Source organism: Gossypium raimondii, chromosome 2, assembly GCF_025698545.1.
Source record: "Gossypium raimondii isolate GPD5lz chromosome 2, ASM2569854v1, whole genome shotgun sequence".
Lineage (NCBI taxonomy): Eukaryota > Viridiplantae > Streptophyta > Magnoliopsida > Malvales > Malvaceae > Gossypium > Gossypium raimondii.
In genome coordinates, this window is record NC_068566.1 from 21,341,496 (window position 1) to 21,355,676 (window position 14,181).

At 34.6% G+C, this 14,181-nt stretch overlaps 1 protein-coding gene and 1 long non-coding RNA gene across 4 annotated transcripts; one reads left to right on the forward strand and one right to left on the reverse strand.

Annotated features, from left to right (window-relative positions):
• Positions 1-8,112: 8,112 nt before the first annotated feature.
• On the reverse strand, positions 8,113-10,385 carry LOC105788353 (heat stress transcription factor B-3). The gene is made up of 2 exons (XM_012615226.2): positions 9,942-10,385; positions 8,113-8,676 (listed from the first exon to the last, which is right to left on the reverse strand). The coding sequence occupies exons 1-2, from the start codon at positions 10,188-10,190 to the stop codon at positions 8,203-8,205; spliced, it is 723 nt and encodes a 240-aa protein (XP_012470680.1). The 5' UTR covers positions 10,191-10,385; the 3' UTR covers positions 8,113-8,202.
• A 2,508-nt stretch (positions 10,386-12,893) lies between these two features.
• On the forward strand, positions 12,894-14,092 carry LOC128036018 (uncharacterized). 3 transcript variants are annotated; one of them, XR_008192819.1, is made up of 4 exons: positions 12,901-13,147; positions 13,243-13,529; positions 13,631-13,729; positions 14,012-14,092. It is a non-coding gene; the product is annotated as an uncharacterized LOC128036018 (long non-coding RNA). The 3 variants fall into 3 exon arrangements; XR_008192817.1 differs by having other exon boundaries at positions 12,894-13,529; XR_008192818.1 differs by having other exon boundaries at positions 12,894-13,529; positions 14,018-14,091.
• The last annotated feature ends 89 nt before the right edge of the window (positions 14,093-14,181 follow it).

Sequence of the window (14,181 nt, forward strand, 5' to 3'; positions counted from 1 at the left end):
TTTGTGCCATCATTCTCTCACTGCAATCCAATGGTAGAAATATGTGGCTTTTCCTCAATCCTATCTTATCACAATTCAAGGATACAGGATCTGAATCGTTCTGGTTTCTTACACTATTCCCAGGGTGTCGTACCAAAGGCTCATGCGCAAATAAAGGCTCTCTTTTCCGAGGTAACCTCTTCCTATTGCCTGGTGATCATTGCTTGCTTGTTTATTTAAGCTTTGTCATCAGCATGACCTTCTTGTCATTTTGTTCAATCAATGCATTTGACAACAAAATCCAAAGAGAAAGTCCAAATTTAAACTCTTCCTTCTCAAATTTCCAACCTTTAAATTTGGTGTGTTCTAAACAATAGTCCTGTTTCAGGTTCCTATATTACTTAGAACTTTTCAGAGTAATATGCAAAACTTCCTTTGTGAAAGCTTTATTAGTCCATTAATCATTATTCCAATGCAACATGCTTGCACAAAGGGTCATAACAATGGATAAGAATAAAGTTGGTTCTGAGCATAGCTCGAAAGGAATAAATTATCAAAAATAGTAAAGAAGGATAAAAAAGAAATTGATTGGGAATGTGTATCTTGAAAGGAAAAAGTATTCCAAGAACAAAAATAATATGAGAATTGGGTGCCCCAGATATCGCAGCTTGAACTTCTCTGTACAAACTTTCTGAAGATCATTTTGAGTTTGACATGTGTTTAGGAGATCTACAGTGCTTTGTCGATGCCCCAAGATGTCGCCTACCCTTTCCTGTTGATTCAGGTATAAAAAGATTACCACATGCCCGAAGATTCGAGTTGCTCTGATCGCTTCATGCCCCATTCTGATCAATATTTGAGCTGCCTTTTTCAGGTTTTCAACTCAAATCCCCCTTGGTCTCAAGGCGCCCTTTGCGGGTTTTCCCCTTAGCCTCTCCATTTTTACTTTTTCATTTTTTCATTTTTCATTTTCATTTTTCATCATTTTTTCCTTTTTTTTTTGACTAAAAGTCCCCTTTGCAGGTTTTCACCTTGGTCCTTTCTTCTTCTTTAAACGAAGTATTTCTTGACTGGATCCGAGTTTATAGGATTAGAAATCTCACTCAGGATCAGTGCTCCTCTGAAAAAGGTCTTCTTTATGACATAGGGACATTTCCGGTTTGGCATTCATTTCCCACTAGGATCCTTTCGTTGAGGAAGGATCTTTTTCAACATCCAGCTCTCTCACGGAATTCTCTGAGACGACCCTGTTTACTATGGGCTTGTATCATTTGTTTCTGGGACATCCGACCCTAATGAATAGCTGTTAACCCTTTTCCTAGGTCCAAATGACCACATCGCGATTGGATCCCTCCAACTCTAGCTCAACTAATACCCGGATAGAGGGGATTTCAATAGGTAAAGCTACCTCAATCCCGTAAACCAAAGAGAGGGGTGTTGTCCCAGTACAGATGTTCGACAAGCAATTAGGGTAAATGGTAATTTCTCATGCCAGTCCTTACAAATCTCAATCATTTCAATTTTCTTGATGTTCATCTCTAGGCAATTTACTGACGAATCGTGGTGTCTGCTTCTGAATTGATTTCAGACCTTAGCTCTCGTGTTGTTGTTCAAGCTCAACGCATTATCCAATATAATCTTCTTTGGAATTTTATATCGGCATATAATGACATTGGCGTGTGAAGCAGCCTCTAATGATCTCAAAAATGAAGCAATGCCCATTAGAAGTCTTCGATAATGGTGATGTCCATGCCCCATTTCGCTCAAAATTTGAGTCGCCCTTTTTGGGTTTTCAACTCAAAACCACCTTTGGTCACAAAGCGCCCTTTGTGGGTTTTCACATTGGCCTCTCCTTTTTATTTTTCTTTTTCTTTTTTTATTTTCATTTTTTTGATTTTGATTTTGATTTTGATTTTGATTTTGATTTTGATTTTGATTTTGATTTTGATTTTGATTGATTTTTTTCTTTTTCATTTTTTTGACTTTGATTTTGATTTTTTCTTTTTCTTTTTTTTTTTGAATCAGATCTGAACTCATAGGATTAGGCCAGTCCTTGTTATCCCTTTTTTATCAGAACCAATGTTTTTCCAGATAAGATCTGAGCCTTTAGGGCCGCAACTATGACAGAAAACTTTGGATCTTCCTCTTTAATCAGGATAAACCCAATATAAACTTGAAGAGATGGAAACTCGACTTCAAACGAGCAAAGCTATGATGAGTCCACGAGAAAGGCATTGCCCCGGTAAAGAATTGCATCATTCATACTGCAAATCATGCTGTTGTGCAGATTTCCTTATCAGCGGTTAACCTAGACATATCCTGTATGATCATACAAAGACATCTTTGAACTCTAGAGGTAACTCAACAAGGCCTTGCTTCGTCTTTGCGGTCAGGTCAAACCTAATCTTCACCAAGCTTACAATTTCTAATGGTTCCTCGTGAGGTAGGATCTGTCTGTTCTCTTGTTCTACCCTCCTCGCCAATTCTGGAGATAAGCTACGATCTATGTCATTTCCAAAGTCATGGGATCCGTCTAAACACATGCCTCGCTTAAGAGGAAAATCTGAGTCTGTAGCAGTGTCATTCATGTCATTGATATCTAAGGACCCATAGCAAGTACCAAAGAATATACAAAAGAATGTGTGAATTTATGAATAATTATTTGTACAATATAATTATGAATGAAAGAATGATGTGGAAGACAATTTAAAAGAATAAATGAGTAATTATTCAAAAAGAATGAAAGAATATTGGCTCAAAAATGAATGTAAAGATGTATTTTTTTAGAATAATAACGTCAGACATTAGCCTATTTCACAAAGGAATTTCTATCACTTTAGGCTAAAAACAACAAAAATGTTCTGAACATTACTCTAAATAAGCTCTAAAAACTACAAAATTTCTTCCACAAGCTAATTGCTTAGAACACTCCAGATTTATAAGGGTAGATATCTAATGAGGTCCCTTTTCATTTGTGTCTTCATATATGTCATTGGTGTGAACACTTGCCAACATTGTGTGTATGTTTTTCTCCTCTTTAATTTCCTCACATAGCTTCATCTCCTTGTCGTTCATCATGCCCGGAGCCAAGGCCATGAATTTCACACTCTCTTGGGTCTCGTACCCCTTCTCGTGATTGAACTCACAACGGTTCCTTGTCTCTCTATGGTTTCCTCCTGAATCAGAAATAACTAATCCCCTTCCTGCCCTCACGTCTACCACATTATCAACATGATTGGGTAGTGGATTTTTTGCGCTAGACGAGTCATCAAATCTGAAAACACCCATGCTAATGAGTTTTTCAACCAGTTTCTTGAAGGCAATGCAATTCTCTATTGAATGCCCCGTAATTCCCGCATGGTAGTCGCATTGTGCGTTCGTGTCATACCATTTGGGATACGGAGGCTGTATGGGTTTTAAGTAGAAGGGGGACACCACATGTGCATCAAATAAGCTTCAGTATAACTCACTATATGACATTGGTAAATGTCTGAACTGAAGCCTTTCAGTACCTAGTTTCACTCCAGATTCTTGTCTCAATGAACCTTGTTGATCAGTAACCACCTTCCCTGGTTGGTTCACTGTAATTGACTTGTATGTACTCACATGGTTCACTTTATTCTCCTTTTTCTTTGGGACTGACATTCTATTATCCTCCTTATTCCCCATCTTCTTTGGGGCCTTTGTAATATCTGGGTACTCCACCCTCGACTGCTTTATGTCTGCTGGGTTATCAGGAAAATTGTTCCTCAAATTGGATCCTGGGCCTGTCAAGCAACTGACTGGTATCAATGTACCAGTCTGATATTGTTGATATCTGATGATAAAGAGTGCCCCTTGCGCCCATCTGGCTGGACCTGGATGCTTGTCGAAGTACAATCTAGGGAATAGGTCAGATCCTCATTATCAACCCCAAAGTGGACCACCGAGTCTTTCATTTTTTCTAACTCTCCAGCTAGCAATCGGTTGAACTTGCTCATCCTGGTTCTCTGTAATTCTAGCATGTGATCTTTCATCTCCTATTGAAATTCGGTCAATTACTCCTGCATCTGTATCTGCATTCGCTCTAATTTTTCCAACCATTGTTCCATTTCTCTAGTCTTTGCTTGGATACCGTAAGGGTGTTTGGTTGGTTGGTTTTCCAAATTAGCTGAAATAAATTTACTCGTTTAGACTCTTTCAATGGATTTTAATGCATGTAATGCAGATGCATAAAATGAATGCCTAGAGAGACATTGATTTTGATTCAATTACATTTAGGAAACTTTTCTAGAAAGCAAATTCCTTTACATGAAGAAGATGCATGTACGGCCTCGCCCTTATATTCCAAGAAACAACATCGATCTTTTTCTTAATCCGCATGTTTGTGATAATCTCGCCAATTTCCAATAGATTCCACTGCTAGCTTCTTTTCTTGATCTTGGTCGCAATTCATCCTCTGCCCATCTTCATAAGGCTCGTCAGCTTCTTTAAGGGGTTGGAACGTCGAAGGCTCTTAGACGATCGCCTTGATTCCTCAAGCCACGAAGCAAGGTCACGAACTCTTCCATCGCTCTTCTTGTGTTTCTCAGAATATATTCAGGCAGCTGTATTGTTTTCCACTTTATCAAGGGATCCGTATTCCATGACAAGCTTTCTAATTTAGTAATTAGATTTGAATCAATATCTCTTTCCTAAGATGAAAATGCAATGCAATCATAATCAAAACAAAACAAGATAGGTTAGTACAAAACAGAAGCAAACAAGGAAAACAAAAGTACCTAGTCAGGTAACCACTAAGGATTTGGAGTGGCTCTACCTAGGATGGGTTCCTAAGGTCTTCTACATGCGATTTGGCTCTAAAGTCAAGGTACCCGAACCAGCAGATTCCTCGATCTTCACTCATTATAGGCTCATACAGACCGAGTTCGATTCAGGGGAATACATTTCCCTATGGCTGCACAGATCTCACGAAGACATAGGTACGGATGTATTCCGAAAGTGATCCACTATCCTGCACGGAGGTGAAAACCTCACGAAGGAGTAGCTTATCACTCCCACTTAGAGGGGTAAGACCAACGGTCTTTATGCAATATGATGCCAAGATATAAAAACTCAATTTACAGTAATCATACAAACAAATGCAAAAAGAGGATCGTAATTTTTCAAACCCAATTTTTAATTTTTCGGCAATAAGACAAAAACAATCAATTTTACGGCTTGACTCTCTTATTGTCCCCAGTGGAGTCGTCAAGCTGTCGAAACCATCTTTTGAAAAATAAAAAAAATTATTGTCGACATGAAAACGAAACGAAAATTGGAGTCGCCACCGATCTTTTATTGTGGTGTGATTGGATCACCTTGAAAATAATTTTAGGTCTGCAAATTTTGAGAAAACAGGTTCGGGAGTCGGTTACGCATGAGGAAAGGTTAGCACCCTCGTGACGCCAAAAATTGGTACCGAATTGATTGTTTAATGTCTTAATGTCAAAATTTTGAAAAGATTTTAAAATTCGATCCTTTTATCTTGAATAAAATGAATTGGATGATAAGGTTCACTTATTCCAAAGAAATATATTGTCACACTCAGTAAGTTAGAGTGCAACATTTCAAATCTTCAAAATTAAGTTTATCTTTTGACTTTTAAAACCTATGCATTTTGAGAAGGATATCGGATTATTTGGGTCAAATGAGAAAATCAAAACCTAGTAAGTTAGGGTTCGATTTCACAAAATTCCTAAATATCGAATATTGCCTTTATTTTCATTTGTTAGAAAAATCCTCATCTCGAGAAAACAATATGTCACATCCAATGCGTTAGGACGCCACGTATTGAATTCTCGAGAATGATCTTTTTATTTATGTTTTAAAAAGGATACTCGATTTCTTGGATACAGCGAGGAAGATTGAAATCCAGTAAGTTAGGAAAAAATCTTTTCGAAGATCCTAAATTTCGAGTGTCGCGTTATTTTGACGGCTTTTTGAATAAAAATACTTGCGATATTTAAATGATATGAAACGTAACCTTTTAAGCAAATAAAATGCAATAGAATGATAACGTACAACGCGAATCGATTATTCGTAAATTTAAATATACACCAATGAATACAAACAATCAATAGATAAATACAAACAAACATAGTAACAATAGCCTCAATTATGTCAATATCAACATCAACATTCAAAATAAACATTATAGAAAAAATCAAAATGCATTAAATCATATACATATATTAATTTAAGTAAATTGTACATATGGAAGGAAAATTTTAATAATAATATAAATGATAATATATACATAATAATATACAAAAGTTGAAATAAGCAAAATATATTAAAGTAGGTTTTTTTCTTTCTTTTTTTAAAAAATGTATGTATAAATAAATAAAAGATACAATATAAAATCAATAATATGTTATATATACATGTATATAATCAAAATGGTTTAATATAAATTGTATATATGTATAAAATAATATCGTATATAAATGTTAACACCTAAAACAATATTATATAATAAAGTATATACATAAAAAAATATGTAGATAAATATATAAACTAATATAAATGATAATACTAATAATAATGATGATAATTAGGGTAATAAAAATAATTTAATAATAATTACAGTAAATTTGTTAAATAAATGAAAAAAATGAATAATGAAAAGGGTTAAATCGCAATCAAAATCGAATTATCAGGAAATAAATGGGATTAAGCTAAAAAGGAGGGCCATACTGCAATGCGCGAATTACATGGAGGCCGATTGGGAAATATCCCGCTTCCCCAAAACGCAGCGTTGCAAGCTGGGTTAAAATGAAAAAAAATGAAATAAGAGATTAAATTTAAAAAGAAATAAAAGACTGGATTGAAGCACGCTTGAAAAGCGGAGGGACCAGGGTTGTAAATAACCCATTAATCAAAACACGCGGATCCCCCATGGAGCGGGTCGGGTCGCGTGTGGGCTGCTGGGCAATGGTCAATACGGCACCATTTTGGAGCCACTGATCAGGTTCCAAACGGTGCCGTTTCGAGTACCTCCAAATATCATTCTAACCCTAAATCAGAAAAACCAAATTACTTCCCTTTTCTTTTCAAAACTATCAGCAACCCTATGCCCCCATCCTTTCTTATCCGCCGCTCTTAAGCCCAGAAACTCTTGCCAAACTCCGATCACGGCGAAGCAGGCAAGGATTCCACGGCGAAATATGAAGGTAATCCCTTTTCTTTTCTCTTTTCGTATAGAAAATAGAAAGCAACAAAGAAAAATAATAGAGAAACGCAGAAAGAAGAAAGAAAAAAATAAATAAAAAAACAAGAACCGAAAATGGTGAATCACCTTCAAAAACTCAAAAAACTTTGTTTTTTGATTCTTTTTGTATTGATATTGTGCGTGTAACCTTTTTTTACAGAAAACGATTAGCCTTATATAGCCAAAACAGAAAGAAGAAGCCAAAACAAAATTCTCTAAAACTCTTTTTTCTTTTACATTTTTTCATTTTTCTTGCTATTATTTTCTGTCCATTTGTTATGTCGTTACTCCTTTGCTGCTGTTTGTTGCATTGGAGGTACGGCCGTACGAAGCAGTGGACGTGGAGGCGTGGTACGTGGCGGTGGCGCATGTGCGAGGTACGGCTCGGAGGGGAGCCCGTGTTCGATTGCGGCGTGATAGCTGCTGAGGGCTAGGGTTTTGGCTCTGTTTTTTTAATAAAATGGGCTTAGGGCTAGGTGCACTGGGTCATTTGGGTAGTTTAGGTTAAATGATTTGGGTTTTGTAATCGGGTTTGGGCTTAACTATTTTGGGCTGTAATTGGGTAGTTGTGTTAATAATTGGGTTGTGATATTGGGGCTTAGTGGGTCTGATGTATTTTGGGTTTGGGTAAATTAATTAGGCCTACTGTTGTAATAAACTGGACGTTTTTTGTTTTGTTGTTTTGTTGTTTTTCTTTTGTTTTAATTTGGTGTTTATTTATCTATGATTTTGGGCCCGGACTAAAATTGGGTATTACAGTTTCCATTTAACATGAATAAAGGAATAAAAATAAACATTCTTAAATTTTCTTAGGCAACAGCTAAAATTTTAATAGTAATAGAAGGTAACGAATGTTTTTGGTTGAAAATTATCAATGTATAAATTTATATGTTAATAATAAATAACCTAAAACCTTAAAAATGATTTATAAATAATTAAACTTTTTAATATATAACACCATAATTTACCATCAATATATAAATATATAGTAATTATTTGCAGGCTTGAGATAGCAAAACGCTTGCGCTTTCACTGATCTCATCTCTCTTCCTCTTCCTCTTCCTCTTCCTCTCGCTATCCCCTTCAATTTCCAACTTCACTCCAAACAACATAGGGCTTTCATCGTCATCTTTTTCTTTCTCGAACTGTGCATAATTAGCCACCAAATCAAGAAGTTTCTTGAATTTTCTTTTCATGCTTGTCAGCTCCCAGTTCAATGCCCCATTTTCCTTCCTCAAACGCTTATTTTCGTCCATTAGGTTGTTGAATCCCGACGATGAACAAGTTGACGAAGACCTTTGATCTTCCTCACACTCCAATGGTGATGACGCTTGAGCTATTGCACTGTTTTGTTGCCTATTTGCCCATGATTTTCTTCTTCGGATTTGGGAAAGTAGCTCTCCTTCGCCCTTTCGAAACATTTCGTTGCAAAATTCCCATCGACTAGTTGCAACTTTCCGAAATCCCTACGAACAAATAAATATATGCAAGATACATTTACTAATAATTTGTTTTGGCCAATACTTATTAAGCATATGGTTTGGATATAATATGGCCATCATGCATGCTATGCGGGATCCATAGACTCGAGAAATTACTAGTTTACCACTAAAAAAAATATCAAAATATAAAATTAAGAGTAGATCTAGTAACTCTAGACACCGTGAACAGTATAAACACAATGCAACATCAAAATAAAAACATGAACTTAACAAAATTAAATAAATATGTATATTTATCAATACAAATTATTAACTTGCTTAAAGTTATAAAATAATCTGAATATAACTTAAGAAATACACAAAACGATATGAATATGAAAATTGTCAAATTTAAGTAGGAATTAATTGAAACATATATGATTGAATATTTTTCAAAAATAAATTAAAGGTAAAAAGTAAATTAATGAAACCAATAAATTGATGCAAAATAGTACATTTTCTTTACCGTGTGACAAACTTTTATTCACACATATAGGTACATGAGCCAATGTTAAAATTAGAATTCTAAATCTATTACATATATGACCTTTTTATATCAAGGAGAAGGATGTAAGTGGAGTTTGGTACTTAGCTTACTATTGAATATATGAATTAAACTTTAGATTCATAATTATTTCTTTTAGATTCATATTTTGTCTAATCAAAAATTCTTTTGGGAAAACTATAGAAAATTGGTAAAAACATATCCGATTAAATTAAAATTAAAGGCATCGAACGTAAATCATCCATAAAACGTTTTATTTTATTAGGTTAGACCCCCTACGTGCTTTTTAGAGTCGAGCTTTAGTCAAAAATAGTAAAAGCGCCTCAAGGTCTTTTTTTGGCACATTTGACTAAAATCTATGCCTGAAATGTCTAGCACAACCGACAGAACACAACACATAAAAACAACAGCCATCAAAAAACCAGCAACAACCAAACAAGCCACCAACTGAAAAATATCTTAACACATCTTTACGTATGGTATATCTAAGTATATTTTCTTTTAAATGATAATACTTAGGTGAAGAAAAAATATTGTTGAGGGACTGGAATAAAAATATAAATTATTGAGGAGTCTACTGGCACTAAAAATTTTATGTTAAAAGGATAAACTTGAATTATTGATTCTGAAAACCAAGTCAACTCAACCTAAATGATAAAAACAGATGTTACAAGAAATTTATGACACGAGCATCAAACATCGGTTGCAATGATACAAGGAAAAGGAACAAGAAAAAACTACTTACGTAAGTATTAAGCTGGCGGACAAAGCTAGAGAAATTGCTATGCTTGAAAAGTGTTGGGAGGAGATCACGAGCAAACTCCGCTGGCTGCCACACGACAAAACCTGACCCGTCTGCGTTCCACGATATAACATCATTGGTGATCGGATCCTCCACTAACATGTAAGTCTTCAACAAAAATGGTGGCGGTGTTGATTTCCTTACATATTCTAACGAAACTTTGTTATTATCACTTCCCATCATATATTCCATACTAATACAGAAAGTGAAATCTATATAATAAGTATTGTGTAAAATTAAATAAAACGAAGAAGAAATTAATTCAAGGATAAGGGGAGAAGAGAAGAGGGGCAGTTAAGAACTCCCAACCCCAACAATAGAAACCCAAGACGACTCCACAGTTCATGAGAAATGCAAGGGCAAGGTTTTGGCTTTTCCCTTCTCTTCTTTCCTATTTCTCTCTGAAACGTATGTTCTTCAACCCCCTACCGCTTCTTATATTAAAGGCATTGTTTTACTATGTATGTGGGTCCATGTGTTACTATGAACCTTACTTTTGGAACGCCCAATTTCTAAATATCTAAAGGAACATCTAATTACAATTTTTTTTTTTAAATTTAGATTTGACCCGTAAATTCTGAAATGGGGTTTAGTAGTCACTACACCAAACCAGGCTTTTAGCGGCGTTTTTAGCGGCGTTTGGACAAAAAACGCCACTAAAAATCAAGCATTAGCGGCGCTTTTATAGAAACGCCGCTAAAGGTCGAGCATTAGTGGCGCTTTCTGGAAAGCGCCGCTAAAAATAAGCATTAGCGGCGTTTTTTGAAAAGCGCCGCAAAAAGCCTAAGCCCAACGACACCGTTTTGTAAGTTTTGGGGCCTTTAGCGGCGTTTTAGAAAAAGCGCCGCTAATGCTGGGGCCTTTAGCGGCGTTTTTGAGGAAGCGCCGCTAATGCTCTGGCCTTTAGCGGCGTTTTTGATGAAGCGCCGCTAATGCTCGGCCTTTAGCGGCGTTTTTGAAGAAACGCCGCTAATGCTCCGGTCTTTAGCGGCGTTTTTGAAAAAGCGCCGCTAATAATAATAAAATCTAAAATCATTTCAATTATCTCATTCTTTGAAATATTCTCAAGTAATGTTTCAATTATATTTTTTTTATTATAAGTCGAAAAAATTGATATTTCGTTGTATTTATTATATATGATAACAAATTTACATTTAAATGATAACCAATTATATTTTTAATACAAAATGTTTTTATTAAAGAGAAGTCTTAACTCCTAACTATTTATTATTATTTTTCAATCACAGTTTATTTAAACTACTTTACTAGAAAAATATATTAAATTATGAGTAAAATAAAATATCATAAAACTTAAATTGTTGTGTTGTAAAGAATAAAAAAAGAATAATTTTTTAAGAATAATAAATTTTGATAGTTCGATTAAATAATTCAAATAAGGTAATATAAAACACCAAATATCGTGATAAATAATATTATATATTGATAATTTTATTACCAAAAATAATTTTATATTTAGTTAATCAAACATGAACACAACAATGACCTAATAGTACCTACTCAAGAGTAAGAACTGAAAATGAATGAAAAGGGACAAATGAGGTTGTTACTTGGTCTAATACCCACTAGAAATAATGAATAGGGTTTAGGGTCTAGATTAATTAGTGTGTTTTAATTTATATATTAAATAAGGTTTAGGGGTTAGGGGTTAAAGGTTAGGGGCTGGGGGTTATGGGTTTAGGGTTTAGGGTTTTAAGGTTCAAGGTTAAGGGTTCAGGGTTTAGGATTTAAGGGTTAATGGTCGGGTTAGAGTAAGTATTTGATTTAATTTCTATTTTTTAAATTATATATATTAAATAATAAGGATTAGTAGTTAGTGGTTAGTGGTTAATTGGGGTAATTAGGGTTATCAGTTTGGGATTAGAGGTTTAGAGTTAGAGATTTAGGGTTTAGAGATTTGAGGTCGAGTTAGGGTTTAAGGTTTAGGGTAATTAGTATTTTTTAATTTACATATTAAATAAGTTTTTATATAAGTGTAAAAGATATAAAAAAATTGTAAACATTATTAATTTTTATATAAGTTTTTATACTAATTGAATATAAAAAATTGAGATTTGGCGGCGTTTATAGCAAAAAACGCCGCTAATATACATTCGAATTTTTAAAAACGGTGCCGTTTCATTAGAATAATTGAATTTTATAGTGGCGTTTAAGCCAAAAATTGCCGCAAATTTATGTTCTAAATTTTCTATACGGCGTCATTTAATTTGAGGAATAAAAATTTTATACCGGCGTTTTTCCATATGATTTTAAATATGTCAAAACAATGCCGTTTTTGTAAAGAATGAAATATTTTTGTGGCGTTTTACTGAAAGCGCCGCAAGTATAAAGAGCATTTTATCAATGCGGCGCCTTTTATGTCCTGGATTGAAATATTTTAGTGGTGTTTTGTAAGAAAACGCCGCAAATACTTATTAAATTTTGCCAATGCCCAATTTAAGGTTTAGGGGTTAGGGGTTTAAGAGTTAAATATTAGGGGTTAAGAGTTAGGAATTTAAGGTTTAGAGATTTAGGGGTCAGGTTAGGGTGTTGGGTTTAGATTAATTATTTTTTAATTTATATTTTAAATATGTTCTTATATAATTATAAAAGAGATAATAATAAATTAAATATATTAAAATTATGAGTATAGTTTAAATTATTTAAGAAATATATAATAGATAGACTTTATATGTATTGGCATGTGGATTTAAAAATATATTGAAATTTTCAGAGCAAAACGGCGTCGTTTTATATAAAATAAAATAAATTTTTTGTGGCATTTTTTAAAAAAATGCCGCAAATAATAAGCAATAGCGGCGTTTTTCTGAAAAACGCCGCAAAAAAAAAATTAAAATCCCGCCCATTCACAAAAAAAATTTTTTGACTACCCGCTCATTACTCCCTCTTTTTCTCATATCCATCGAGCGCCCTAAATGCCCCAAATAAAAGTTTGTACTTAATTGTTTTTCTCTTTCAATCTCAAAATTTGCCCCCAAATTTCCCATTTTCCCTTTCAATCAAATCTTTCTGAATAAGAAGAAGAAAAATCAGTACTTTCTTTCCATTGAAGAACTAAAAATGAAACAGGATTTCAAGGGAAAATGTCAAGAGAAAAACTAAGAAGAGTCGCACTTCCTCCTGTTCAAGAGGTGTTCTTATTTATTTCTATTGCTTTCAGTATATATTTCTTTGATTATTTCTGTTGATAATAGTTGTAGGAGTTTGAGTGGTGATTCTTTACAAGGTGTGGAGTTGCTGGTGCTACGGCGGAGGGGGAGAATGGAGTGACAGTTGTTGAGATGAGTGCTGGAAAGCGGAGACGGGGAAGACCGTCGAGGAATCAAGTGAGAACCACGTCGTCATCGGCGCCGCCGCCACCGCCTCAAAGGAAGGATGAGGATGATGAAGAAGATGTTTGTTTTATATGCTTCGATGGCGGTAGTCTCGTGCTTTGTGATCGACGGTGAGTTTGGAAATTTTTTAACATTCACAATGGAATGCTAAAACTTACAGAAGGTGGCACTTCTTGAGGTAAAACAAAATGATAACAGTGCTTTTTTAATGAAAGCTTGTCCTTCTGGCTGGACTAAATATGAAGTGAAAAATCTCTTAAAATTAACCTGATATATCAGGTTGAATGCACATCTTTAAATCAAGAATTGCAAGACATGGAAGCTCATTTTCGTCGTGGACAAAAGAAGTCCCCAGAAGAAGCAAATCAAATGCTTCAGGTAAATATGATGAGGATGTAACTTTCTGAACTCTGTCTTGCGAATTATATTTTTTGGTCTATTTCCATCTAGCCAGTCTAGAAAAAAAATGCATCTTACCTATTTGATTTCAGTACCTCAAGTAATCTACTAGAATGTGGGTTTCTATATCATTAAGAACATTCTGAAGTCAACAGTTCAAAATGTAATTAATATCTAGTTATAGGCACAATCTGTGGCCATTAGCTATTCCACCAACTGTAATTAATGTAAGAGGCAATGGCTTAAAGATGTTGATGTTAGATGCAGGCATGGCAGAAGGAAGTGAAGCATGCACGCCAAGGTCAAAGAGATGCTGAGAGCAAGCTCTCTTCATTAGAGGCAAGTATTATCATTGTACATTTATATCAAGATTATTTTGTTTTCTTTTGCGGGCTGATTTGTGGATTTATTTTCTCTGATCTATTTGTCTG